At 47.3% G+C, this 27118-nt stretch overlaps 9 protein-coding genes across 9 annotated transcripts; 3 read left to right on the forward strand and 6 right to left on the reverse strand.

Annotated features, from left to right (window-relative positions):
- Nucleotides 1-2260: 2260 nt before the first annotated feature.
- CTRU02_207842 (major facilitator superfamily transporter) lies at nt 2261-4085 on the forward strand (the record flags this gene model as incomplete). The annotated part of the gene is made up of 7 exons (XM_036733805.1): nt 2261-2449; nt 2510-2532; nt 2598-2711; nt 2764-2831; nt 2891-2994; nt 3061-3233; nt 3284-4085. 7 exons carry the CDS (start codon nt 2261-2263, stop codon nt 4083-4085), a joined length of 1473 nt encoding a protein of 490 aa, XP_036574479.1.
- A 158-nt stretch (nt 4086-4243) lies between these two features.
- On the reverse strand, nt 4244-5457 carry CTRU02_207843 (nad dependent epimerase dehydratase family protein; the record flags this gene model as incomplete). The annotated part of the gene is made up of 4 exons (XM_036733804.1): nt 4244-4364; nt 4425-5017; nt 5068-5359; nt 5417-5457. 4 exons carry the CDS (start codon nt 5455-5457, stop codon nt 4244-4246), a joined length of 1047 nt encoding a protein of 348 aa, XP_036574478.1.
- A 563-nt stretch (nt 5458-6020) lies between these two features.
- CTRU02_207844 (bnr repeat domain-containing protein) lies at nt 6021-7367 on the reverse strand (the record flags this gene model as incomplete). The annotated part of the gene is made up of 1 exon (XM_036733803.1): nt 6021-7367. The coding sequence occupies one exon, from the start codon at nt 7365-7367 to the stop codon at nt 6021-6023; it is 1347 nt and encodes a 448-aa protein (XP_036574477.1).
- A 908-nt stretch (nt 7368-8275) lies between these two features.
- On the reverse strand, nt 8276-10257 carry CTRU02_207845 (MFS monosaccharide transporter; the record flags this gene model as incomplete). The annotated part of the gene is made up of 6 exons (XM_036733802.1): nt 8276-8620; nt 8680-8994; nt 9048-9522; nt 9574-9727; nt 9789-9951; nt 10003-10257. The coding sequence occupies 6 exons, from the start codon at nt 10255-10257 to the stop codon at nt 8276-8278; spliced, it is 1707 nt and encodes a 568-aa protein (XP_036574476.1).
- Nucleotides 10258-14722: 4465 nt separating this feature from the next.
- On the forward strand, nt 14723-16476 carry CTRU02_207846 (MFS allantoate transporter; the record flags this gene model as incomplete). Its single annotated transcript, XM_036733801.1, has 4 exons — nt 14723-14991; nt 15053-15429; nt 15487-16030; nt 16092-16476. The coding sequence occupies 4 exons, from the start codon at nt 14723-14725 to the stop codon at nt 16474-16476; spliced, it is 1575 nt and encodes a 524-aa protein (XP_036574475.1).
- Nucleotides 16477-16578: 102 nt separating this feature from the next.
- CTRU02_207847 (uncharacterized protein) lies at nt 16579-16707 on the reverse strand (the record flags this gene model as incomplete). Its single annotated transcript, XM_036733800.1, has 1 exon — nt 16579-16707. One exon carries the CDS (start codon nt 16705-16707, stop codon nt 16579-16581), a length of 129 nt encoding a protein of 42 aa, XP_036574474.1.
- Nucleotides 16708-17572: 865 nt separating this feature from the next.
- On the reverse strand, nt 17573-18049 carry CTRU02_207848 (uncharacterized protein; the record flags this gene model as incomplete). Its single annotated transcript, XM_036733799.1, has 1 exon — nt 17573-18049. One exon carries the CDS (start codon nt 18047-18049, stop codon nt 17573-17575), a length of 477 nt encoding a protein of 158 aa, XP_036574473.1.
- Nucleotides 18050-19368: 1319 nt separating this feature from the next.
- Nucleotides 19369-22749, forward strand: CTRU02_207849 (reverse transcriptase domain protein; the record flags this gene model as incomplete). Its single annotated transcript, XM_036733798.1, has 1 exon — nt 19369-22749. The coding sequence occupies one exon, from the start codon at nt 19369-19371 to the stop codon at nt 22747-22749; it is 3381 nt and encodes a 1126-aa protein (XP_036574472.1).
- Nucleotides 22750-24708: 1959 nt separating this feature from the next.
- CTRU02_207850 (FAD-binding domain protein) lies at nt 24709-26393 on the reverse strand (the record flags this gene model as incomplete). The annotated part of the gene is made up of 5 exons (XM_036733797.1): nt 24709-25033; nt 25094-25437; nt 25483-25546; nt 25598-26150; nt 26216-26393. 5 exons carry the CDS (start codon nt 26391-26393, stop codon nt 24709-24711), a joined length of 1464 nt encoding a protein of 487 aa, XP_036574471.1.
- Nucleotides 26394-27118: the final 725 nt, after the last annotated feature.

Genomic DNA, 27118 nt, shown 5'->3' on the forward strand with positions numbered 1-27118 from the left:
AAAGTAATCCTAAACGAATGAGCTGATATGGGTAAGCGTCGTTGGAGACTTCCGCTCTACAGTTGTGTACCCATGCGGCCTCCGTTGTAAAATTGTTATCAATCATTGAACCGTACATGAAGGCATAGAATTTTGGTAAAAGTGAAATTCTCTGATAGCTGTTTGCGTCGTTACTTGTGCAACCCCCTCTCTGGCCCCCTCCCTCCGGCCCCCTTTCTTGCCTTCTCCAACATCTTCGTTGGACACTCAAGCAACATTAGTCTTCTTTCTATGAATGGTTCGGTAGTGTGCCGAAGCCATGCAGGACCCCTTGTACATGAGTCAAGAATAGGGTTAAGTCAAGCAAGGAACAAGGGGTTGTCGGTAATTTATCATTATGTTATAACTAGCGATGTTACGCCACTAGGATAACACGAGGCATTATGCGAAGAAAATCTCATTGAGACTACACAAAGTGGAGAAAAACAGGATCAGGTAAAGGTGGTCATGAACACTTCTACAGAGCGTCCTCTGAACCTCCTGTTTACCTTGAAGCTAAGCCGAGAGCTTCTTTAATTCTCCCTGATGGGCAACAAGTACAACATTGGTTCACCGTTCTATTGGAAGGACTCTTGGTGACGGTTCTCTAAGTAGATTTCAACTCAACTTAATCACCTATTCATTGCCAAAGATATGTGTTTACTCATTTACATTTATGTTGCTGTTACCTTGTCGCGTCTTGTATTGAATGCGTGGCATGCACGTTCTGAGTAGTTGACCTTGAGACCTTCTGCGGTCGTGTTGTCATGATTCACTCCTTTTGTTTTCTTACGGATTCACGTTCTTTGACTATAAATGAAGCCGCGGTTGCCATTTTCGGTCGTGTGTTCCTTAAGGCATGTCGACTTAGATTGGGACACATCGCAGCTCACATCATTTATGCCGTTGAAGAATAGATAAAACTAGACCTTTGAGAGGTGCTAGGGCTTGCGCCGAGTTAAATGAGCCCTCGAAGCCGCAATCCCACGACTCGAATGGTCATCGTGACGACTTCAAAGAGTCAATCCCTGAGGGCGAGAAAGGCAGGTCATCAATCGTATTTTGAAATTATCAATTCCGAGACAATGAACAAACATTGGTTTTTTTGAGGCATTGAACCAGTAATTCCGTCATCATGTGCCTCACGCGATTAATTGTCAGACCAATCGACTCTTATACAAACCGTTCGGGAACTAGATAGGGATATGACATGGAGAAGAAATGACCTCTGATTAAGGTTGTGCTTTTCCTTCAGCCCACAGTTCCCGGACTAGATCTCACATTCGCGAGAAAAGTGGTCCCGTGTTTATCCGTGTGTGGGTTCACGTCAGAGGGCGCGATAGTGACGATAGCTTCGCAAGGGGTATTAGCTGTTTTCCTATCGGCTTAGTGTGACCCTAAAGAGACAATGTCCATTGATGAGGAGGCTGACATGCGCAGTAGTCGCCGGCTTGAGTTCCACTACCCCACGTGGTTCATGAACTAGCGCAGAGATGTCGGCTTGTGTAGTGTTGATTTGTGCCTAGTTGACTGACTGACTGCATATAAGGCGGAGACGATGCTTTTCCACGGCAAGACCGGCTAGAGTGCCAGAGCAGATTGAAAGGACGAGAGGCGTAATTATAAATCAAATCATGCCTCGGATAGGAGTACAGATCTGGTCTGATCCCCCACATACCATCCTCCTTTACGCGTGTGCTTTTCCGTTGCGGTGAGCCCTCGTCATGGTCCTCTCCACCATACTTTGTCGCCTCCCAAGCAAGGACGGAAAAGCAAACGACCTGCCCTTCAAAGACACAACTAGCAGGGCTCCTTGTTAAAGGATGGTTTTCCGATACGACATAACCCTGCAAGCCACAGGGCATGGGGGGTTTACCATGTCGGGGCTAGCGCAGGGTTTGAATCAAACACCCAGTCACATTCCCCAAACCCCGCACGAACGGAAAAGCTGGGCGCCCCGTCTTCCCCATCTCCTCCCCCATGGGGGGCTCCACGTAGATGTGGTCCTTTATCGCGACTTCGGCGGAGACTGCGGAGAGCACCAGGGAGAAGCTCGGCTTAGTTTTGCTTTGGTATATATGAAGGTTCTGCACGGACGAACACGTTCTTACTAACAGCCGGTCTCTCAGGTTCTCGTTCATCTAACATAAGACCTCGACTCGGCCGGGTGTTTGAACAGATTATCCAACGACAGACAACACCCCTCACATTCTTTGCTGCGGGAGATATTCGAAACACCACAATGGCAGAGCCAAGAAAATCTGAGGAGGGCAAGCCGGACGTCAGCCAAATGGAGCGTGTCATGACTGCTGGCTCTCTTGGCGACGTCGACAAGCCCAACCAGAATGGCAAGGTGGACGAGTTTGGTGCGCATACCAAGACCGACCCCAAGGAAATCGCCCTTGTCAAGAAGATTGACCTGTACATTTTGGTATGTCTTGGCACGTTCCCCTCACGCGGTACCTATACTGACGAGGTTTGCTCATGAAAGCCCATTCTCTGGGTGATGTACTTGTAAGTTTATCTCAATCGCCTTGAAAACGCGCGCCGGCAGCTTGGACTAACGAATGGTTCTCCAGTTTGAACTTCCTCGACCGCAATGCCATGATCAATGGCAAGCTCAACTCTCTCACGAAGGACTTGAAGCTCAAGGGCAGCGAGTACAACACCTGTGTTTCTATCCTGTTTGTCGGGTAAGTTGGGGTTTCATCGGCAGCTCAACCGCACTAGACTAAACATCGGTAGATACCTGTGTGGCCAGGTGCCCTCCAACATGATTCTCAACCGAGTGCGACCATCTTGGTACATGGCTGGTATGTGTGCCAAGGTCCCCTTATGAGATACATTCAATTCTGACCAAGGGTGTGCGCAGGCTTCATGTTGGCATGGTCGATCATCTCCCTCCTCACGTACCTGGCACATGACTTCAAGACGATGCTTGTTTTTCGGTTCTTGCTTGGCATTACTGAAGCTCCCGTAAGGATCTCCCACACTGGCGTTGATTAGGGTTGCATAGATGGGCATGAGCTGACATTAGCCTAGTTTTATCCTGGAGCGCTGTACATGCTTAGCATGTTCTACACACGTAAGGAGATTGCTACCCGCATGGCCGTCTTCTACACCGGAAACATGGTGGCCAGCGCATTTTCCGGCCTGATTGCTGCCGGTGTCTTTGCTGGTCTGGACGGAAAGCACAACCTCGCAGGTTGGCAATGGTAAGCCAAACATCAAATACCATTACTTCTACGAGACTAACCACAATTAGGCTCTTCATTATCCAGGGAGCTGTTTCTATTGGCGTTGCCCTGGCTGCCTTCTATCTCCTCCCCGATGCCCCTCTCAAGACTCGCTGGCTCACCGAGGAGCAACGCCAGATGGCTCACAAGCGTATCTTCGATGACACCACCGACCGCCGCGAAGGCGGAAGCAGTGTCTGGAAGGGTCTGCGCGAGGCCTGCACTGACTGGCGCACCTGGGTATTCTGCCTCATGGACAACATGCATCTGTCGGCGAACGGCTTCAAGAACTTCTTGCCAAGTGTCGTCAAGACTCTGAAGTACAACACGACCATCACCCTGGTTTTGACGTGCCCCCCCTACATCCTTGCCGGTATCCTCAGTATCCTGGTCTCGCACTCTTCGGGTCGCTTTAACGAGCGTACCTGGCACACAACCGTCAGCAAGCTTATCGCCTGTGCTGGTTTTGCTATGAGCGTGGCAACCCTGAACACCACTGTCCGTTACGTCGGAATTATGATCTTCGTCGGCGCCACCTACGGCGTGAACAACATCATTCTTGGATGGACCGCGTCCGTGCTGGGTCAGACTGATGAGAAGAAGGCTGTTGCCATTGCCATGTGCAACACCTTTGGCAACCTCGCCAGTGTCTACACTCCCTACTTGTGGCCTGACTCCGATGAGCCAAGATACCTGAAGGCCATGTTGGCCAGTATCGGCTTCTCACTCGGTGTGGTGGTCTGTGCTTGGGTCATGCGTATTGCGTTGCAAAGGCAAAACCGCAAGATGCTTGCTGCGAACAATGGAGTTACGAACTTGTATGTATACTAAATGTAGCGAGGGAAGAAGCATGGCATTATGACGATATTGGAGAACAGGTATAGCGTGGGTAAAAACTCCCATTGGTTTATTAAGTACTACGGACAAAGGTTTATGATAGCATTAGAGAGTACATTTCTCTATCAACATTGCCCTACTGATGGCAATTTCTAACGCTGCTTCTCGTCAAGGACCATCTGAAACGTTTCCTCAAAAGAGTTTTCCCAGTCCTTTTCCGTCTTTCTAGGCTTCCAGCCTAGCTCAGTAGCTAAAACCGGTTTAGTCGCAGAGCTTCACTGGTTAGTATCTGTTTTGCTTGACGGTGGGGTTCTGAAACAGGGTTGGACCTACTTGGCTGCATAGTTCATCTCAACAACTTGAGGGGTTGTCTTCAACCATTCAGAAGCAGCTTCTTCGAGCGTTAGGGGCACCGGTTCCGCAGATTTCAAAGCACCAAGCTTGACGCCTGCTTTCCCCACCATTACCGCCAGGTCGCGCCAATTGTGACTACCGGTGTTGGAGAAGTAGATTCCCCTCCGACCGGACGGAAGCTCCTCACCGGCCAAGACCTTGCTCAAGATCAGTTCATATAGCAGCGCGAGATCCGTGACATGGACATGACCAAGACGGCACGTGCCGTCACCAACATATCGCGGGACACCAGCTTGTATGGATGCACGAATGATGCTGGGGATCTGCATGGACCCTTGGTTGAAGAAGCCGGTTCCTCGACCATAGATGGTCGGTGGCATCATGATGTACGTCTTGACACCTGTACGCTCTCCTGTCTTTACAACAGCGATGTCGGTCGTACGCTGCGCATATGCTTCCTCCGCCTCCTTCTGTTCCTCGAATTCAAAGACTTTCTCTTTGTCGGACCATTCATGAACCTCACCGGCTGGTTTGGTTATGGTGCGCTGGGCAAGGTTGGAGGTCCCGGATGTCTATGCTGATAGTTAGGTATGAATTGGCGATAAGAGTCACATTTACCTACGTGGATGAAGTGAACTTCTTTGCCAGTCTGCTTCTTCCTCTCTCCTAGGCCTTCAATGAGTGCGACGGCCGAACTGGTATGAAAGCCAGTTGGGGCATGAATGACATAGTCAAAATCGCTGGCCGCCTTTCTCAGCTGTTCAGAGTCATCCAGTCCGTTGAACAGGACGGCGTTTACACCTCTCTGCTTCAAAAGATCAACTTGTTCTTGCTTTCGAACAAGCGCAGTGATTTGCAAGTTTTTGATCTCCGGAAAAGAAGAGTTGAGCAGCTGTGAGAGGACTGTGCCGCCGCTATATTAAGTATTAGTTACTATGCAATTGGAATATTTCCCTGCTTGTTCAACTTACACAAAGCCAGTCGCGCCAGTGAAGAGTAGTCGTTCCGGCATGTTGTCGGATGGTTAGCTAATGTCGGACAGATGAACTTAGTAATCAATCGATACCGTGAAATTGGTTGTCGACAATATTCTTTTCACAGAATTAAGCTTCTATTTTATATGTATGACATCAGTGGTGCTGCAGAAAGTAGCCGTTTACTAATGACAGTGGGAATTTGTATTCCGCGGCCAGATCCGAATTACTTAATCAAACATATTTGTTCGAACTGGCCCCAAAATTAAGCTTAACTGCGGCGCCCGAAGCCTCCGAGCTTTGTCTTCGACGTCATTCTACCGCTACGGGATGTTTATGTTGCCAAAACGGATCAGCAAAAGTTCCAAAGTGTGGCGCAAATTGATGGCAAGCATCTGTCATGGCCAGTCAGCGCCATGGAGCCGACCGTTAGGGGTACCGAAATACAACTGATTTCCTCGTTGGTGTTGATTCGCATTGCCAAGAGCGAGTCAAGGATTGAAATGACGAAGAGAGATACCAGATAACCAGTTAGAATCAAAGTTATCCAAGACTATATTTTAATGTCCTATTTTGATGCAATGTTCCTACTCAATTAATCTTACTGCTTACCGTCCCCCTCCTTTGGCAGCGCAGCGATATCAACTATACTAACCCAGACATTTTCCTTATTCTCACTGTAGGCGACAAGCAACTTGTCACCCACCTGCACAGCAGTTGGATAGCTGAATCCATGCGCACGATTCTTGATTCCATCTCTGGTATCTGGCACAATCTCCTTTGTCGCATTGGTACGCAAGACACCAATTGCTCTATACGTCTGATCCTTCCCTCGCGAGACAGCAAGTGTCAATGGCTGGCGTTGAGGGTCTGCGGCGTTGTATCGAGGATTCGAGAGTAGAAATCTGTCGCCAGAGCCGTCGATCTGCCCAAGGAATTGTTTCGTCTTGGCGTCACGAATATTGGTCTGGTAGATCTTGTTCCCGGTCTGATTCTTCACCTTCGGGTACCATCCTTCGCCGTTTACATCTTCGTTGTACTCAACCCAAACAGAGTGCGTGTTATCCTTTTCAGTAGTGATGTCCCGCCAGTGACGTTGCCAATATCCTCCAGTAGGTGAGTCACTGTCATCGTGCCAAACGGCGAAAGTCTGCTCCTCCATCTGATGCTTGCCGTCAGCGGCGTAGAGTCCATTATTGTACAGCCACGGTGACCATGCAGGTGCCTCATCTGGCTTGCGCAAGACGGCATTGATCTGACATGCTCGAGGGCAGTTCTTCATGCCGTATTTGGTGCCGTAAACAGTCTCCACATACAGTTGCGATTTGGTGTATTCGTTCTTCTCCAACCAGCAGGGATCATCAAGCGGTTCTCCATCGAGAGATATCCTGACAGCAATGCGACCAGCCGTCATCCACCGGCCCGGACACCATCGGCTCCCAGACTGTCCAATTGCATATAGCTCGCCGTCTTCAAAGTGCACGAAAGATAGAGCCTGCCATGCGCGCTGAGCGATACCACGATCGCACCAGTACTTCCAATTGTATGTCTCTGTCTGATTGGGAAGTAATGCGGCCGGCATGAGGCTCTTACCCGGGCTCCAAGTCTGGCCGCTGTCCTTTGAAGTCGAAATCCAGACGTCTTGGCCCATGCTGTCCTCATCCACAGGGGCAGAGGAGTAAATCAGAAAGACGTTTGAGCCGACAGCAAAAAGCTCCGGGTGGTGAGCATAAGTGCGATTCTCAGCTACTCCATTATATATCTGAATTTCCTTCTCAACTGGAATCGGGTCCCAGCCTGCGTAGAGAACATCGCTATAGTCGAGGGGTGGTGATATCCCCCACAAGGTGTCTGGCGGTGGAGGTACAGCAGCGACAGGATGAAGCCATTGAAGTATTGAAAGTGCCCCAATGGCGGTGGGAAGTGACCGCAAATTGAGGGTATACATCACGAAGTCTTGGATTTGAGAGAAGGAAGCTCTGAACCTGAGCTTTTCTGTCTGCCCAAGGAATTTCCCTTTTTCTGCTAGGAGATGCGGATATTTGAGTCATGGCATGTATTTATACTGGCTCAAGCTAAGGAATAATAGCGTCGAAGTCGGGTCAATAGAGGGCATGGTTGACGGAGACAAGCTCTCTTCTCAAGTGGAATTGCTCTTGATTGGGGGAATTTCCTGTGATGAAGCCCGTTGCGCGGGGTTGATGGAGGAATGAGGGGCTTGCATCTTCTTCAAATGGATGTAGATAATCCCCGCGGATGATCGCTAGTACATTATCTCCACCGAGCATATTAAATTATATATTAGTAGCAACGGTCCCAATTGATTTCAACTCTGTTTCAGTGCTTACCAGCACTTATGTTATGATCAATTTTCGGGACACCGCCTCAAGTGACTTTCAGGTCTTCAGGCAGACGCATCGCATCACTCTTGGCAACAAGAATCACTTGTTAGAATATTCTGCCAAGCTCTCAAATACCAGCACCTAGTCAATAGATGAAGGACGGAGACCATTAAACCTGAGAAAAATGGCAGACTTGGATTATAGCATGTACGAGATTCAAATTCGAAGCAGTGCGATTGTCTAGTTGTCGGCATTTACAAAGTCGAATTGAACTCCAGCAAACGACTGACAGCTTAGGTTTGGCCTGAAAGTCTGGCAGAAATTGTCTCGGAGGTTAATTCATTAATTTTTTGCTGAGAATACTAACTATCCACTCCGCCACAGAAATCCTGTTTCTCCTTTTCAACAGATGGTGCGCGTGTGCCATACGTCTTTTCAGACATTTTGAAAACAACACTCTTGACCAGAGCTCGCCTTTCGGCAGCGCTTCTTGAAGCCTCCGAATTGAATGCTCCTACTTCTTATCCGGATCGACATGTTGTGTCTGTCTCTCACCATCAGAAATATGTGAAGACCCCCCGCGTGACAAAATACCAGTCTCAGGATCAACAGCCCCATGTCCTGCCTTTGCCGCTTGAACTAAATCAGGGTTCTCAGCCTTTAGTCTGGCAAAGTTCTTCTCAGCTTCCCAAGTCCATATGCTGTCGCTAGCAAAAACTAGATCCATTTCCTCCAGTGTTCTTTGGTTTGATTCGGGATAGAACGCCCAGACGATGAAAATGCAGGCAACATTTACACCGCCAAAGATGTATAATGTCTTCTCGTTAAGTTTGTCGAAGATGGTCGGTAACAGGAGGACCTGCGATAATACTTGTTAATGGACATAGTTCATGGTCTTCAGGGAGTAAGTCTTCTTACCGTCCAGCCGTTACCAATCGACCACCCAACTACGCCCCAAGCATTTCCCTTGGCGCGTACTTGCAAGGGAAAGATTTCAGCAGGGTAAAGCCATGGCACAGTAAGCCACGTGGCTCCGAAAATAGCTGTAAAGAGGAAAACGAAAAAGGTTGCGGCGCCACCTAGTCCAGCCCGGTTGCCGGGAGAAGCGTCAAGGGTTGCGCGGGCGAGGCCACCGGCACAGAACATGCAAATCGCTTGACCGACCGAGCCCCAGTATAACGTCCAGCGACGCCCAATACGGTCCAGTGTGAAAACACAAATCAGAGTTGCAAACTAGATTGTTCAGCCATCCGTATGGGAAGCAGTTCACATGGGATGACACCTACCATGTATGTGATATTGTTTACTCCACTGACCCAAAGGCGTTGCTCAGAGCTAATGCCGGCAATGGTGAAAATTGTTGGACCATAAATGGTGATTCCCGCAATGCCGATCCATTCTTGTAGAATCTGAAGCCAGATAACGAGCTGAACCCGGCGACCAGTATGGAGTTTACCTGAGCCAATGCCAAAGAACATTGCAAAATAGCTCTGCTGTTTCGATGTCTTGTCTTCCATGTTTCTGGTGTTGATGATGTCCTGAAGTTCTGACTCGGCGAGTTGGGCGTCTTCCCCCTCGGTTCCTCGTAGACGCTGCAGAATGAAACGGGCTTCTTCTTCTCGGCCAACCTTGACGAGCCATCTGGGTGACTCAGGCATGAACCAGATGATGACGAAAAGTACAATGAGAGGAACGATCTGGAAGGCAATTGGAAATCTCCAGATGAACGACGATGTCGGGTCCTTGTACTTTGAAGTACCACTGGTTTGCTGTTAGTAGCTCTCCACTCGGCGGCTCTACTTATGACCTTACAACTGCAGCCAATATGCGACAACCACACCGAAAATGTTCAGAGTGAACTCAATCGCGACAAACTGTCCACGAGAAGTGTGGGCAGCCGTTTCCGTGGCCCAGACGGGTGTGATGGCATTCAAGATGCCTGTGCCAATACCGTTCAAGACTCGTGCTGTTGTTACCGTCAATTACTGTTTTCAAAAAGTACAAGACATCCGATAGCTTATACGAACCACAAAACATCCAATCTGAGTTTTGCGCTGCAGATTGCAAAGCTGCAGTCAAGATGGACCAGATACAGGCGACGCCGATAGTAGTGATGCGGCCATAGCGGTCGCCAAACCAGCCTCCAAAAAAGCATCCTACCAGGGTTCCAGGAAGATAATAAACGGCAACCTGATGGAGAGAGTTAGCTAGTAAACCAGAAAACAGAACGGTGTTACCTACAATTCCTCCTTGGAGGAGTGGTTTATCAACAACGACGAGTTGCTCCTCTTCGTCCCAATGACCGAAGCCCATTAGTTCTGCATAGTCGCGTGCGGTATTGACGCCGCCCATCAATCCTTGGTCATAGCCGAAAAAGAAGATGGAGATACCCGCCACTAAGCATACTGTGTTTAGTAGCGAGCTCTTGTAAAGCTTGTTGGCAACGTTATATTTGCCAAGCCGGCCCGAAAGCTTGGCAACTCCAGAAGACGACATGATTACAAGGCTCGCACTCAGCCTGCGTGGATTGTAAGGTGAGTTATATTCACACTGTTTTGAAACGAATGGGATTTTGCGAGCATATAAGAATGAGAAATGGAAGAAACAAAAGATGAGTAATATTTATGAATGATCTCTATTGTAAAAATTTTAAACCCGATGACGGCGACTGAAACCAATAAGGATGCGGGGAAGCCATCGTCTGTTGCCAAGGTGTGCAAACCTGGTTTGTTGGTGCGTGTGGAAACAACGTGAGCGGGGCTCTGCAGGTCTGTCGGATTGAAAGGTCCCGATGAGTCGTTGAAAAAGAAAGAATGGCAATGTATCATTTCATCAGCCGGATTCATGGTTACTCGAGGTGTCTTCAAATGTTGAGCCAAAGTGAGATTTCACTCATTGTTTCCTTCCTATACCATTTGAGATTGCGAAGCGACTATGCAGAGGATCACCAATTACAGGATGGTACAGAGGTTTTGCTCTACTTGGACCTGTCAAAATACAGCATTCGGAGTAGACTTGGGGTTTGGCAGTGGGAAAGCTTAACGCAAATGGAACAAGATCTGCGAACCCGTAGAAGACGTCATGCACCCGGTGCAGACGATTAACAAGGTAAGATGCTAAATCCCGCCATGTTAGAGGCCGTTCGGGCTCTACTCCGTATCTAACCGATTATGTGTAGGGGAATAGCCGATCCAGGCTCCACTATGCTTCGGCAGTCCTGCTATTCGTGCGCTTATTACTTTCTTTTGGTTCCTCCCAGGTTACCTGTGCCCAATGTCACACATGCTGACTCTGCCTGAAGCCATCGTGCCACAACAGAACGTACAGAAAAGTAATCGCATAGCCTTATGAGGTTAGAGAGCAGAATGCAAAGGATATTCGTTGCTTTTGTCTGTGCTAAGTTGTCATACATAGCTATCAGTTCGAGTCAGTCACGCCCCAACAACAGACACTATTCAACAGAACCTTACTAAGAGACACTTCACGACTCGTAAATATTATTCAAATAATGATGATATACTAATTGGTATTTATGCCAGTTACCCATGACATAAACCTTCTTGGTGTAAAGGGTCTGTTGACATTTGCTGGGTCTGCACCCGAGGTAGTTAACGCCTGTTCTTCAACAAGCGTTAAATAAAAATGGTAGTCGTGGCAGAAGATTCTGCTTTCAAAGAAAAAAAGTAGACTATTAGCTGTATGAAGTTGTAACTGGGGAGAAAACGAAGTACTAGACCCAACTGTCGGTTGACATCAGAAATGAGTAAGAAAGACTGACACCTTGAAGCATGGGATCAACGTGTCTCGGCGGGTCTATTGACTTCGATATTCGCAATCTACCTCTTTCAGAAGAACTAACATGTGATATCGGGTCTCAACATAAGTAGCCAACACAAAGTCTTGCTTTTGAATGACTGAGAAGAACTGATGGGCAGGCTTTCTAGGCTTTTTAGGTATGCCGCCTGTCGGACTAGGCCCTGTCTTGTTTGCTGTTTTCCGGATTTTGTTTTTCGACGGCTTATATGCCTTATTGCTTGATGAATTGCCCTTAGTATCTTCTCCTTAAGCTTTCGTTTAATCACGTATCAGATTATTTGGTAGAGTTAGACCAGCGGTTGATGCATAGCAACTTAGAGACGTCCGTTAGATAACCCCAGCAGGAGAAACAGATAAAAGGTAAAAGATCCCATGTCTTGAAAACTGGGCGACCGGTAGATGCTGGTGTATTGTTAGCCTTCTTTTTTATTCTTCTCCGTCTCATTCTCACTGACCAGCGCGTTGGTTGTAGTCGGCGTCTCCTAGTTACCCTCCTGCAAGCCACTTGAAGCAGCTGCTGCGAGATCATTGCAGACCTTCATTTCAACTTCGGTAGACCAAACTTGGCGATAATCGCGCAAGATTAGATCCTAGGTCGAGAAGTCAGTTGCTCATCCTTAGCTATAAAAAACATAACATACCTCTATTAAGCAGCAAGGGCTCCATCCAATCTCTGCCAGGCCAGTGGCGTGTACTCGCAGTAGATTGATAGGTACTTTTGATAAAATGTCCAAGTTCGTCTTTTATGAACACATGAGTTATGTTCGACGAATCGTTCACGGACCAGACAGGACAACGGGTTTTTCGGAATGAAAACAAACTCAACAAGTACTAACTCGACCCACTGTACGTCGTAGACCAACCGCCCATGTTTGACCCCATCATCGACACTCAGCTTTCACCTTGTCATAATTCTTTACATTCTCAGACCCGAGGTGCACTCTCCAAACATGTAATCTGTATGATAGCACAGGCTTCGTGAAATGCTAAGTGCTGGTTACGGCACGACGCTGTTACTCTTCAGCTCCGAAGCTTTGGGAGGTTGTGAAGTCATATTAGTAAGTTTACATATCGAAACGCTAATAGTTAAGATGAATGTTATTAGAGTGCAAGCAATAGGTAGATGTTCCGAAGAGAAAGAAGCGATGGTAAATACATAGATCTATTTGCTGATTTAGGTGATAAGACAGATGTTAGCCAGCGTTTGTAAGCAGTGTGTAAATGATTCCCGCACTATATATACACAGTACCCAATTTTGTTGAACCTTCTTTAGTATACTACTTCGGGACCCGGTGTGGGATGGTTTTGGCTATCGCAAGAAATCCACATCCCATCATTTTGTCATGTGGCTTTCAGGGGGCAACGCTAGCGTAAATGACTGGGATCGGGAGTAAAAGCTCACCAAACGTGAGAACAGCTCATAGACACTATGTATGATGAAATACTCAAGTTCGAACTAGGGAAGCAGTGCTGGCAGACACCAGCCAAGGAGGCAGCCAACTATCGTGACGAGAAGGATTCTGGGCCCCAACACCAATGGTACGAATATGGAAAAGCCGCCCTTCCGTTTAGGGGCCAACGCTTCTTCAAAGATTTTTGACCGTCTTAGTAAGAATGGCACTAAACTAGCTAGAGGTTAGATATATGCAAATTTGTTTGGGACACGAGGAGGCCTCGGAGAAATAAAAGGTTGTACGATTTTGTGTTACGCTTCGCATTACAACCCTGCAAATGCAATGATCATCGTGCCGAAAAAGACGCACTGGACCCGCTCAATATCAAAAGAAGCTGTTAGCCTGAGTAATAACGAGCTGATTGCGTGTTCCAAGAACCTGGATTCCTTACACGCGTGTGTGTCCCCATCCTGCAGGGTCCGATCCCGGGATTTATCAATTTAGTCACAAATAACAGGCAGTCGGCAGTACACTAGGGTAAGCATATTCTTCGGGACTACGAAACAAATCTGCAAGGATGAACTTCAATCGATTGTGTAAGGTGGCCTATTTCGTAGTTCTGTTGCTGATTCCTAGACCATTGCCAACTTCAGAAATTGCAGATTTGGCGATGGAGGGTAATAAGAAGCCGTGATCAGACCAAGATTAATGACATCGGTTCTTCTATCTCCTAGGCGAATATCACCATATTTGGATTTGCAGTCCTGATACCGACTTGCTGGATAGGATAATTGTAAGTACAAACGGTGGAAGCCAAGCAAAGTCCCGGTCTTGGCCTTGAGCCTCACTACCCGGCCCCGTTTCCGGAAGGAAGACGGACAATTATGTTCCACCAGTCAGAATTCGTGAACCGTCTGTTAATACATCATCGCGCCCTTCATAAACTAGTACTGCGTGGTGGGCACCCCGCAATAGTGTGGGCTTTCACCCACACCCCCGGCCTGCTCCACGAGTTCTCCCCAAGGGCAGTAAGCCGGAGACGCGAGAAAGCGGCGGGAACCCCGCGATAGTGGAGTGGACGCTATCCGACCTTTGATTATCAAGAGCTTGGAAGCACGTAACAGGCAATCAGAAGCGCTGATCTTGAAGTCTGCAAAAGGAAGCAAAAGCGAAACCGAGATGGCAAGACAGAAAGTCCCAAAGGATTTCGTACTTACCAAAATTCCAGCTTGATTGACACACGAAATACAATTCCTATCATGACATTGCAGCCGACAAAGCAGCCTGTTAACGCTCCGATGTCCGGTGCTAACGTCCACTTACTCGGCTTAGCAGATCCCCACGTACCCCGCGTCCAACACACGACTCAGGGACCCGTCACCTACGCCATTATGTGACTGGTCCCGTGGGGAAGGGTGGACGGTGTGTGGAGGATGCGAAAGCTTGCTTGGCTTGTCCAGCAAGCCCAAGGAGCGCCACAAAGATTGATCTCCGACGGGAGTTGACCGAAAACCGAATGATCGGTAAAAGCAGCCTTTGGGCATTTTAAGGATGTTACAAGCGCTTGTTCCCAAAAATACGAAATATTTGAGTAAGGGTATCCCGCGCTGTCAATTCCCTCGACTACACCTCTTTTCTCTTCGTGGGTTGGTTTTGTCATCTCCAAAATATTCAAACTCAGCTGGATACCATCATATTTGTGTTGACTGCTTGCCGTTCGCCGTCATCTTGTCAATTTTAGCAAACCACCATGGCCGACAACGCCTCGGCTTTGGCCGATGCCAAGGGCCGCAACAGCGATGTCGAACACGTTGAGCAGGACCTTCACAAGCCTCATGTTGAGGGCGAGGACGTTCAACAGCAGCACCCGGAGATTTACCTCGAGGCCCTAGCGCGGTATCCGAACGATGAGTCTATCGACCAGGCCGAGGAGAAAAGGCTCGTCCGCAAGTTGGACATGCGAATAATTCCTTTGCTGGGAATCTGCTACTTTTTCTACTATGTCGACAAGACCACACTGTGCGTTTCTACCGATGTCTTGTTAATAGTCACTGTTCTCAACTGACAGTTGATGTACTAGATCATACGCTGCCATCTTCGGACTTAAAGAAGGTCTCGACCTCAAAGGCGACGAGTACTCTTGGCTGTCAAGCAGTTTCTACTTCGGTTGGCTTGTCTGGGCTATCCCTTCCAACCTGATAATGCAGCGCTGCCGTCCTGCATGGTACCTGTCCTTCAACATCTTCATGTGGGGTGCCCTCCTCATGGCCCAAGCCGCCGCGAAGAACTTTGCCGGGCTCCTATCACTCCGAATTCTTTCAGGAGCCTTCGAGGCTATTGCTGACCCTGCATTTATGCTTATAACTTCTATGTATTACACGAGAAGCGAACAGCCGTCGAGAATTTCGGCGTGGTATGCCTGGAACGGCATCGGAGTTGCCGGCGGAGGTCTTATCGGTTCGTGCCCATGTGCGGTTTTCTACCTTTGATTGTAAACTGACAGTAAGAGAATAGGCTACGGTATTGGTAACATCAAAGGCGCCCTGGCATCATGGCGCTACGAGTTCTTGGTTGTCGGCGCATTTTGCTCCTTCTGGGCCATCATCCTCGTCCTCTGCCTCCCCAACTCCCCACGCACGATCTGGGGCTTCACTCATGAAGAGAAGCTTATTATGATCGCCCGAATGCGCCGCAACCAGACAGGTATCGAGCAGCGCAAAATCAACTGGGGCCAGATCAAGGAGGCCTTCCTCGACTACAAGACCTGGCTCTTCACGTTGCTGGGTTTCATGGCCAACATCCCCAACGGCGGCATCTCCAACTTTTCCACCCTGGTCATTAAAGGCCTTGGCTTCGGGACGCTCGAGACGGCTCTACTTGGCATTCCCCAAGGCGCGCTTGTCGTCATTTGGATCGGTCTTGGTGCCTTGGCGAACAAGTACCTGCCCCCCAACAGCCGAACGCTTGTCTGCGCTTTATTCATGCTGCCCACCATCGGAGGCGCTCTTGGCTTCCTTCTGGCGCCGGCTAATGCTTACGTTGGCCGCTTGATTTGCTTGTGAGTTTGTCCTTGACTTGACTTACCTCATACACACAGGCATTCATTAACACATCATTAGTTATCTTACCGGCTCTTACCAGGCGTCCTTCGTTCTATCTCTTTCTCTCATCACCTCAAACACTGGTGGGCAGTCCAAGAAGATGATTGTTTCCGGAATGATCTGGTTCGGCGCTTGCATCGGTAACATTGCTAGCCCATTCTTCTACAAGACCAACCAAGCTCCTTCATACCACCTTGGCATCGGCTCGCTTCTGGTTGCAAACTGCATTGAGTTCTGTCTCTTCTTCGTCTTCCGCTATGCCTTTATCTGGGAGAACAAGCGCAAGGAGAAGCAGCGCGAGGCGTTGCGTGCAAGCGGCAACTACATTGCCGACGAGCTGAATGCTACTGCTTTCACAGATATGACGGACAAGGAGAACCCTAACTTTATTTATGTCTATTAGTAGTGCAGGACGCGTTGGATTACGGTTTGAGAAACTTAGTGAAGGAATAGTTAATTGCCGTTACATAGAGTGATGAGACTTACTCGCGCACCTAATGCTGTCTTAGTATAATGCTACACAGAGAATTAATGTGTTTCGAAGCGTGTTTCGAAGCATCTTGTCAATAGCTCGTATCGCTAGTGTGTTGTGACATTTCTGACACCAGTTCATGTAAACCTTTCTTACAGCCATTAGATAGTTTTGGTTCCTCGATAGAAGTTGCCTTCATTGTCGCCCTGAGACTGACAAGATTGCCGGCTCGGTCCCGATTAGTGTGAGCGAGGTCTCAGAGAATTTCAGCTCTTGCAAGTGGAAATCTATGACGCTCGTGCAAGCTTTCATGAGGACGGGAATTTATTTAAGTCCCGCTGTGACCTACATACAACCGTATGATAGATTGTGCAACTGCTGTGACATCTCAAGTTGAGTCGATTTTATTAGAGTTGTGAAATTCAGCTTCATTCATATTTCCCTAGTACATACAGCGTTAGTCAACTTCCGATTGGCGAGACTCATTGACTGACTGCTCATAATGTCATGCACAGCTTTTACATTGAATACATGTGTATAACACCTAATGATCATTGCAATCCTTCGGAAAATATTTGGATTGAGCAATCTGTACACTATTGCGGCGCTCAGCTAGAGTCAAATGTTCTGGGCAGTAAATCCCCACGTTTCCTAGTGGCTTCTTTGAGTACACATACATGTCCCTTAAAACTCTGCCACCCTTTCGTCGGCATCATGATTGGAAGCATCCTCTCATACCACAGGCCATTGTTGTGTTCATTAAGCCATTGCCAACGAAAATCACTCGAGGTGTGTTGCCTTCTGCTGGGCTTCTTTGGGCTCCATTCCATGCTTCGAGAGTTTCTAGGACGTGTCCTTGCGAGAAGTTCAGCTTATGGATACACATTCTTTCTTTTGAATGATAATAATAGCGCAGACCGTGTATGTATGTACAATGACTAAGGAATCTGCTATGTCGAAACGTTGACCCTCGATTCTCGATGCTGGTAGCCACAACTGACGCGCAATACGCCTGCCTCGAGGAGTTTCAAATCAATTCGAGAGGGTTGACGCGGTCCTCACCAGGAGCCGCTTGAATTGCGTCCCAATGCTCGGCAATGCAGCCATCTTCATACCTGAAGACATCTACCACAGCATTGTATCTCGCTGTTCCGTATCCCTCCAACTTCCAGTGAATCCAGCCAATGTCATCTTGAAATGCTTGATGCTTGACGGTGATGTTCCAACCCGGAAATGCTGACGATAAAAAGTCGATTGTAGTTTGTCTGCCCGATGTCATGAGCGGGTTGTGTTGAATGTAAGATTCGAGGGCATGTTCGTTGAAGGCACGGGAGACGTTCTTTTCAATATACAGTGTTTGAACGAAGTTGGAAAAGTTGATCGCTTGTTCCTCTGCAGAAACGCGCCGTCCTGGAATGCATTCAAACTTTTTGGTGCTATAAGCTGAGACTCCAGGGAGGGAGATGAGCAAAGCGGTGCTGGTAATAATGTTGGAGAGAAGCATGGTGATGGATCGGGAATCTGTAGTGACAATGCAGTGAGGGAAAGAAAAAAGCAAGTGCTGCTTTTAGTGAGCATTTTATATCCTGACCTCGCCGCCTTACTATGCCTACATCCCCTTGTTGGTATAACTAGTACGTGCTTGGATTTCGACTTTTCTGCTTTGATGACCGTGATATGTTTTGTAATGTTGCAATAAGCAGCAGTGGTATCGCTGGTCTAGATCTCATAAGCAGCAATAGTATTGTTGGTCTAGGTCTCGTAAGCAAGGTGTCACACGGACCACTGCATATATCGGGGCATGCATTCAACCCATGCACCCGGCTATTGTTTCCCATATAAAACTAACGGGGATGTCATTTTGTGCATGAAAACCTTCAAATCGGTAATTACCGAATAGACGGTTATATAATCAACCCAATAACCCCTAGACAGTCTCTAATGAATGGAAGCATCTTTTTTTACCCCATAAGTGGTGGGCAAATTGACTGCGTGACAGTTATGAGCCCAGTACCTCATGGTGACAATTACCAATTGAAAAACCGACTTCCAGAAGGGAGCAGTTCAGACTTATGCCATAGACAAGGGCACTCAATTGACGAAGTTACCGACCCATGAGACTTTGGCAGTCAAGTCCACCAAACAAAACATCAATTCCAATCACACAAGGCTGAACGTTGAAGTGTTGAAACATTCAATCACAAAAGAACTTCTGGTCATCAATTCATATCATCAACACTTATCAAAAAAATCACAAAAAGTTCATCTCAACTCAGGGGGACTTACCACATCTGAGGAGTTGAACCCAGGACTCTTAACTTGAACCTTATATAAGTTCATGCTCGACCATACCACGGATACGCAGCCAGGAGGGTTGGAATTACGAAACGGAAGAGACACCTAGTTGCTCATTTTATGTCTCTGAAAGCTTCGGGCAGATAAGACGAACAGGTGGTTCACTTTATAGTCTTCGTGTAACGGAACCGATAAGACTTTTTACAAATTGCGAAAACTCCACAACCCTGAATTGAACCCACGAAGGGGAGCTTGCCAGTCTTACGGTCCTTGCGAATAGCTACAAGTTGGGTGGCTAGACCAACTACACTAAACGGCAGGTTCATTAGACAAGGGGGGCGTCTTGCGTTTTGTTGAGAATTGAGGCGTTGAGATTGGCTATATACCCTCAAACCTCTAGGCAACAATCGACAAAATCACCAACTTGAAACAAGAAGTGTCTAGTCACGAACTCAATCTTGGCCACGGCGAAAAATCAACTGCACAACGATCAGAAGAGAGAGACCAGTTCTCTTTTCAAGAGAGATCATGAATTCAACTACGGAAACTGCAAAATACACACAGCGGCTACAGACTGACAGCGACTGGAACCACTGGTTCAACAACTTACAGATGCTGGCAAACGTTCATGAAGTCTGGGACTATGTGAATCCAAAAGGAACCAAGATTAATACTAAGCCAAGATTGGAATTCCCAGACCCAAAAGACCTCAGACAAGAAGAACGAGCAAACTATAGCAACGTTATCAGCTATGGAAAAGCTATCTATCAAGAAGAAAAAGACCAATACAACCAGGTTCGGCGAAGTCTTCTAGAAATTCACAGTTGGATCATGAACACTGTAGCAGCCACTTATATCAGCCAAGTCAGCAAGGAGCAAACAGTCAGGGATATCATAAAAGCTCTTGAAAAACAGCTAGCGCCAGACAACTTTGGGAGACAACAAATGGTATTGGAAAGATATAACAAGCATATGCTATCAATCAAAAGAGCAAAACTTGGAGGATGGCTCATAATCTATCGAGAAATCATGGATGAAGCCCAAACAATCGGAATCCCTGCTCTCAGCGATCCAGTTACTCAAGTCTCTGAGTTCTTGAAAGCAGTCAAGCAAATTGCACCAGATTACTACACATCTGCCTCTTACGACTTCACAAAGCGATACAAGGATGACCCAACCTACAGTTCGATCAGCAAGACTGCTGGAATTGAGCAAGCTAACGATTTCCGCAGTTGGGTGAGAACTTTCCACCCAGACTGGCTGAATGCTGCTCCATTAAAAGACACGAGTTTCGCTACTTGGCAAGGAGAAAACGAACAAGGAATAAAACAGGGGGCAAAACGAGAGCAAAAGTGTGCAGCTTGCCCAAACGAAAGTCACCGATTTGTTGATTGCAAACATGCCAACCCTAAGAAGCGAGGCCCAAACTATCATGAAGATAATCCAGAAAATAAGAAAGCACTGGAAAGATTGAATGAGTATCTCCAGAAGAAACCACACTTAAAGAGAATAGTTGAAAAACTACGAAAAGGGGCAAGCGATCAGCAGTCTCAAAAGTCCCCAGATCGAGCAACATCTTCCTCAAACTGGAGAAACACTACACAATCATCATCCCACTATACTCAAGAAGTGTCTGATGGAGAAGGATCACTCTCATCTTTCGTCACTATCGTCAATCAAGGAGAAGCAAGTCTCTATTCAGGATTCCCACTGTCAGACAGTGTGATAGTAGACTCAGGAACAGGATTCCACATCTGCAACGACTCCTCAAGACTTCATGATCTCGACTACACAGTCACAAAAGACTTCACCTCTGGAGGAGGAGATGTACATGCAATTGCGAAAGGCACAATGATCATCAAACCAAACCAAGGCGGCAAATCCAACAACAAGGAGATCAAAGTCAGAAATGTATGGCTTGTGCCTGGATACCCAACATCGCTCCTTGGGACAGAACCGCTGAAGCAAAAAGGGATCATCTTTACAACAGGAATACCGGGTCTTATCGACTCAAAAGGCAGACTTCTATTCAAAACACCAAACCGATATGGTCAATACATTATTGAAGCTGGCCCAGCTCTGCTGAACAATACCTCGTTCAGCAATACCGAGAAGACTGTGAGATTCAGCCCAACCGTAGAAAGGAAACCAACCAAAGGTTTTCAGTCAACAAGACAACCACTCCCAACATCATCAGCAGAAGCCAAGTTGTGGCATGAGAGACTTGGTCATCCAGGCGCTGAGGGACTGGAACAGCTACTTAAAACAGCTCTTGGGATACAGATAAAAGGAATCACAAAAGTGGAATGTGATGCCTGTGCTGTTGGGAAGGCAACTCGCCAAATTTCCCGCAGAAACCCAGACCATTGGCCAACTGCTGTAGGAGATTATCTATCTCTCGACTTCTTTACACTTAGCAAAGCATACAATGGGGAGAAGGTGATCCTGCTGGTCAGCGATGGCTGGTCAGGGTTCTTCTGGATAAGAACTCTTCGTACTCGAAAGGAGGGACTACAAGCTATGACAGAATTAGCAGCATACCTCGAGAGACAGTGCTTTATCAAAATCTCTATTCTACGCCTAGATTGGGAGGTTGCTTTACGCAATGCGTTTGAACTATGGGCAGCTGTGAATGGATATATGATTGAAAGATCAGCTGAGTACACTGGTGCTCAAAACCCAGCAGAAAGAGCTGGAGGTGCTGTGTTTATGATCATGAGAGCACTTCGATTTCAATCTCGCTTTCCTGAATTGATGGCACCAGAGCTGGCAAAAGCAGCAGTTTATCTGTCAAACAGATTGCCTCGAAGACGCCACAAGTGGCAGACACCATTGGGGTTGGTCAACACTTGGCTGAACTCTCATCAACAGTCTACCCACAAGAGGGCTGAAAAGCCACAACTAGCACACTTGAGGCGATATGGCTGCAGAGCTTACCCCTTGACACAAAACTACAAGAGAGGAATAGAAAAGTCAAACAAAACTGCGCCAAGAGCTCATATTGGCTATCTATGTGGTTATGACAGCACAAATATCTACAGAATCTGGATCCCAGCAATAGGAAAAGTCATGAGAACTAGAGACGTTACTTTCGACGAAAACACGCTGTATGATCCAAGGATTGAGGATACCAGCAAGTTAAGCCAAATGGAACTTGAATTCCAGTTCACAGAAATGGATATCCCATTCACAAATCCAATTGAACAAGACCTAGACACAGCTGGCTGGGATGGAGAAGATTTCAGCGATAATATTACCGGGCCACTACCCGCCTCGAATCCAGCCGCTCAAGAAACAACACCGGCAACACCGATGCAGGAGAAAGAATCAGGGGATTTTCAATTACCTACACCCACTTCTCTATCACCAACAGTACAGCTGTCAGATTCTCAAACAACTGAGGGGGTGAGGGAGACTCCAGAAACTCCAGAAGTATCGCCAACTCCAGAACAATCGGATCAAAGTGAGACCATAGAGGAAACCTCAACAGACCGACTCGAACTACAACAGACACCAGTCATAGAATTGGAACCAGAAGAAATCATACCACAAGATTCCTCCACAGTAATCCCAAACATAGCGAGAAGGGGAAGACCTCGTGGCAGCAGAAATCACAACATCTACAATCGATCAGCCCCTCTTGGTCAAACAAATCAACAGCCACCAGAAGCAACAAGATCATCACAAAGACTGAGAAGAGCAAGAGAATCCCACTTCACACTGCAATCTACGGATACAGTAAAAGGAAGAGATCAATGGGATGCATCAGCAGATGATTTAGGCAATCCACACCAAAAGACACTTCCACCAGTTCCAAAGAATTACAGTGAAGCGATCAAACACCAATACAGTCACAAATGGATTGCTGCAATGAATATTGAACATTTGATCGAGAAGAACGCAGTATGAATCTGGAATTTGGTAGTAAGTATACGGAGTTCTGAATAGTATCATTTCTGTATTTGAATGAGAATACAGAGAATCAACCTACAACAGGTTGCCTCTCTGAGGGGGTGTGTCACACGGACCACTGCATATATCGGGGCATGCATTCAACCCATGCACCCGGCTATTGTTTCCCATATAAAACTAACGGGGATGTCATTTTGTGCATGAAAACCTTCAAATCGGTAATTACCGAATAGACGGTTATATAATCAACCCAATAACCCCTAGACAGTCTCTAATGAATGGAAGCATCTTTTTTTACCCCATAAGTGGTGGGCAAATTGACTGCGTGACACAAGGCTTCAACGGGCAGCAGGGGTCATATTGTTCTCGTTGTTTAGAGTTGGAACTAACACTTCGGCAACAGGCATGGTCCTTGGATACTCCGCAGCGTCCCAGGTGGGGAGAGGAATAGAATACTGTCACAACCGCGCGGCTAGCGTCGTAGTGCACTTAACCAACAGTTAGCTTTCCAATCAAATTGTTCCTTCAATGCTCAAAGATGGTGCATGGTATGGTTATCGTTTAATGCGGTAGGTTTTCGCGATGAACTGGTCATGACATGAACTGTACTAACGCAGTATTAGTTCTGCGAGCCCAAAAAGCTCCGTTATGACGAAAGAAGTTGCGAAAATATCCCATGCCCGGCAGCACCGGAATTGAAATTACCTTAACCATGTGGAGATGGGCGCAAGGGAGTTCCAAAGGTAAAAAAGCATAGGTCCAGCCGGTGCCTTGCCAAGACCAGGTTGATATCAAAAAAGGCCAATTGGAAAAGAATTTATCCTCCTTAATAACCACAGGAACAGGCCAAATTCCCTTACAGACATCAGTACAGCCAAGCGAGCTGCATCTCGAATTGAGGCGCCTTCAATAAGATATCATGCCATGAGCGGGCGTATGATACAGTCAATATTGAGGATAATTGGAATAGATCCTTCGATTCATGGTCACGGTCATTGTTTTAATGAGGCCTGAAAAATGTCGGTGTATTTCTCATGGAACCCGATATCGATCGATTCACAACTATATAGGTTTTATGCCCTCTTCCCCTTCGTTTTCGTTGCTCGAATGGCACTCCAGTCACAAAGAGCACTGAGTCGCGTATGCATGGAACAATCATTCACCGAGGACAATACATCGAGAAGGGAGTTTCAGTTATTCGTACCCCGATAGTCTTCATTAATTTGGGCTGCACATGTCAGACCACCTGGTGACAAAAGGCAATCTTAAGTCTCAGCTGCCCAATAGTACCTTGACCTTTAAGGGCGATTTAGGAGAACCAAGCTTCAGAGGGCGTATGGATCTTTCGGGGCGCAAAAGTAAACACGTGAATTATCTTGTCTAAGGTTCTGAGCTTTTGAAGCTTACACTCTCCAACCTGTTGCTTACTAGTGAAAGAAGGAAAGCTTTGCCCTGCTCCATAATGATAAGTCTATGACAGCCTAACGGCGTCTCATAGAGTTGAGACAATGCTTCAAGACTCAGCATCCGACTGTAATCTTCAGTTCGCATTCTAGTGAAACATCACGGGAAGCTCTCACCGCACGACCAACAAACGTACGTAGAGCCTCACACGAGGTTCTACTAGAGACTCGGCTGTGAAGCCGATGGCCTTGACGCGCGGGCTTTCGGGAAGATTTGCATGCTTCAGAGGGAGTCCGAGTAGCTTATGCCTAGCACGTCTGAGATGCGGAGGTAACAGCATCGCATGTCCAAGACTTGTCAGTTGTGTGTCACTGGTTGAGTTCTAGCATAACAGGCTCGACGTAACGGATGAAGACGTGCCCCTGAGGCATCAATCAGGGCTTTTGGGTGTTACTCCTAAAATGAAAACTATCTTAGGTACACTGCTCTAGTCTGGAATTGATATCAATCCCCTTATGTGGTGCGGGGGCTATAATCTCAACACAACTCAGTTTATGCAAGAACTCCCCAATCCCCATTGGTTTTGAGGTCTTGAACAAAAACACCAGAGGCCTCCTTTTCCAACTCCTGGCTCATCGTCCACGGTTCCCATATATGACCTGGCGGAAGGTTGGTGTTTTTGAATTGGCCACCAGCTTCAATGGCAGACTTTGCAGCTTCATAGTTATTGGTCGCGTATAGCTCAGGGTTGTGCGTCCATATCCATTTGCCTTGCAGCATTGGCCTGTTTCCATCCTGAGTTATTGTTTTCATGTCGCGATGCATTTCCCGTCGGTTGACGAATCCCGTTTTTTGAACCAGAGAAACGCGCTGATAGCTGTAGAAGAGTCAGTTTCTGTGGGCCAAACATATTTCACTAAACCTTTTGGTGACTTACCGCAGTGCTTCATGAACCTTTGTGGCCAAAGGCACCTTGGATTTACCTGAAATCCTCAGACATTCTGCAAGAGATAAGGCGTCCTCAGCAGCCATTGTACCGCCATTGGCAGATGTGGGTAGGAAGCTGTGGGCGCTATCGCCTAGCTGGATGATCCGTGATCCAGCGGAGGTCCACTTGGGCTGGGGGTCACGCCAACACAGTTTCCAAGACACAATGTGACCATCAGGTGCGTTCTTGAAGCAATCGACAACTGCAGGGTCCCAGTCAGCCGTCGACAGACGATTGGCTATCGTTGAACCAGAGATCGTTTTTGACCACGATTCTTCGGCTGTTCCATCGTCCTAGTAACTGTTAGGGCTGAGGGTCCATACAAAGAACAGACTTACTTCAGATGTGAGCGCAACGCAGATTGTTTTATGCGTCAAAGTAAGGATGAGATGCGTTCCGACTCTGTGCGCCCAATGTTACTAAAGGCCAAGACCGAAGGGTACCAGTACCAACCCAGTATAAGCAAGTATCTTAGGCCGCTCTCCAGCTTTCGGGAGCAAAGCTTGAACTGAAGCCACGCCTTGAACAGCTGCAGTTGGAAAAGAACCCCTCACACAGACGTATCCGCTCGCTATAGCCTTGACTTCCTGGCCGAGCACGACGGCATGAGATTTGGTACCTAATCCATCAGCAGCGACGACAACATCTCCAATGAACTCATGCCCATCTGAGCTCCTGGCAATCGCAACTCCTTCATCGTTGTTCTCTGCAAACTGTACAATATGAGTGCTGAACTTCGCTTCGATACCAAGTCTCCGCACTTGGTTGTATAACATTTCGGCGATATCTCGTCTGCTTGTTATGCCTGCAATTCTTCGAGGATGGCTGGCGTGTTGCGCCACCCCGGGCCAGTTCCATTCAATCTCCTGCGGCCCAAGCAGAAGCTCGCCCTGCTGACTTTTGAAGCTGAAGAGAACGTCATGTTTCAATTTTTCATAGTCGTCCGCCATACTTGGATATTTGTCAATCGTAACCCAAGCAGATGGCCCAATGACAATAACGTCCCCTAAGAGTGATGTACAGTGAGCGGCATAGTCTGGTGACACTGCTTACGGAAGACTTCTCACATACCCATGACGGATAGCTCCTCGGCCTTTTCGAGAACGATAACTTTATGTCCTTTTCTCCAGCACTCCAATGCTGTCATAAGACCACCGATACCAGCACCGACTACAATGACTTGGATGCCGGTCTGGCTACCCTGGGTCACGCCATCAATGGTGATGGTGTTTTTTTCGACGATTGTCATGATTGCTGGGGTGTTTGGTATTTTGAGAAAGAACGTTTACAAATTACTGCTCTGGTGAAGAATGAAAGGAATTCAATCGAGGTATTCAAATACTTCACGGCCTTTATGAATTCATGTTGTAGACCACTTAGAGAGGTGTTCGGTGTGGTTAGTCAGCGGCGAATCGGGAGGAACTAAGAGCCCGGTAACATGAACTTGCTTCATGAGTCGCAACCAAACATCGGGGATCAACTCGTAATCGCGGTCAAGTCTTTACTTATGTGGAACGATAGCCTTGTTTACGGTGTACCAGCGTTAGAGAATGCTTGTTAAAGATGAGCCGCAGCAGTTCCACCGAGCGGCCAGCATTTCTATTGACCCACTCAGTGCTTTACATGCCTTAAAGGACCAAAACTGGGCATATAGGGACTTGGCTAAAACGAAACATGTCTTTCCCGGTCAAGAAAGTCAAATCAAAAGATAGATAGATCATGACCTGCTAAGAACCTTCAAGCGCCCATGGCAGTTCATGCTTGTGAAGCTGTAAAGAATGCTGCCCGCTTATAGTATAACCGCTGCAGCTATTGTATTCATGGTGGCAAATCCCTGCCGATGTCCACTGTTCTACGGACATATTACATAGTGCAGCAAAAGGATATGAGTACGAAGGAGTAAACAACTTACTCCAGTGGCATTTGGGATTTGGTGATTGCGTCCGTGGTGGCTCATGAAAGCTTAGCACTCGC

Source organism: Colletotrichum truncatum, assembly GCF_014235925.2.
Source record: "Colletotrichum truncatum strain CMES1059 chromosome Unknown Contig_0004, whole genome shotgun sequence".
Classification (NCBI taxonomy): domain Eukaryota; kingdom Fungi; phylum Ascomycota; class Sordariomycetes; order Glomerellales; family Glomerellaceae; genus Colletotrichum; species Colletotrichum truncatum.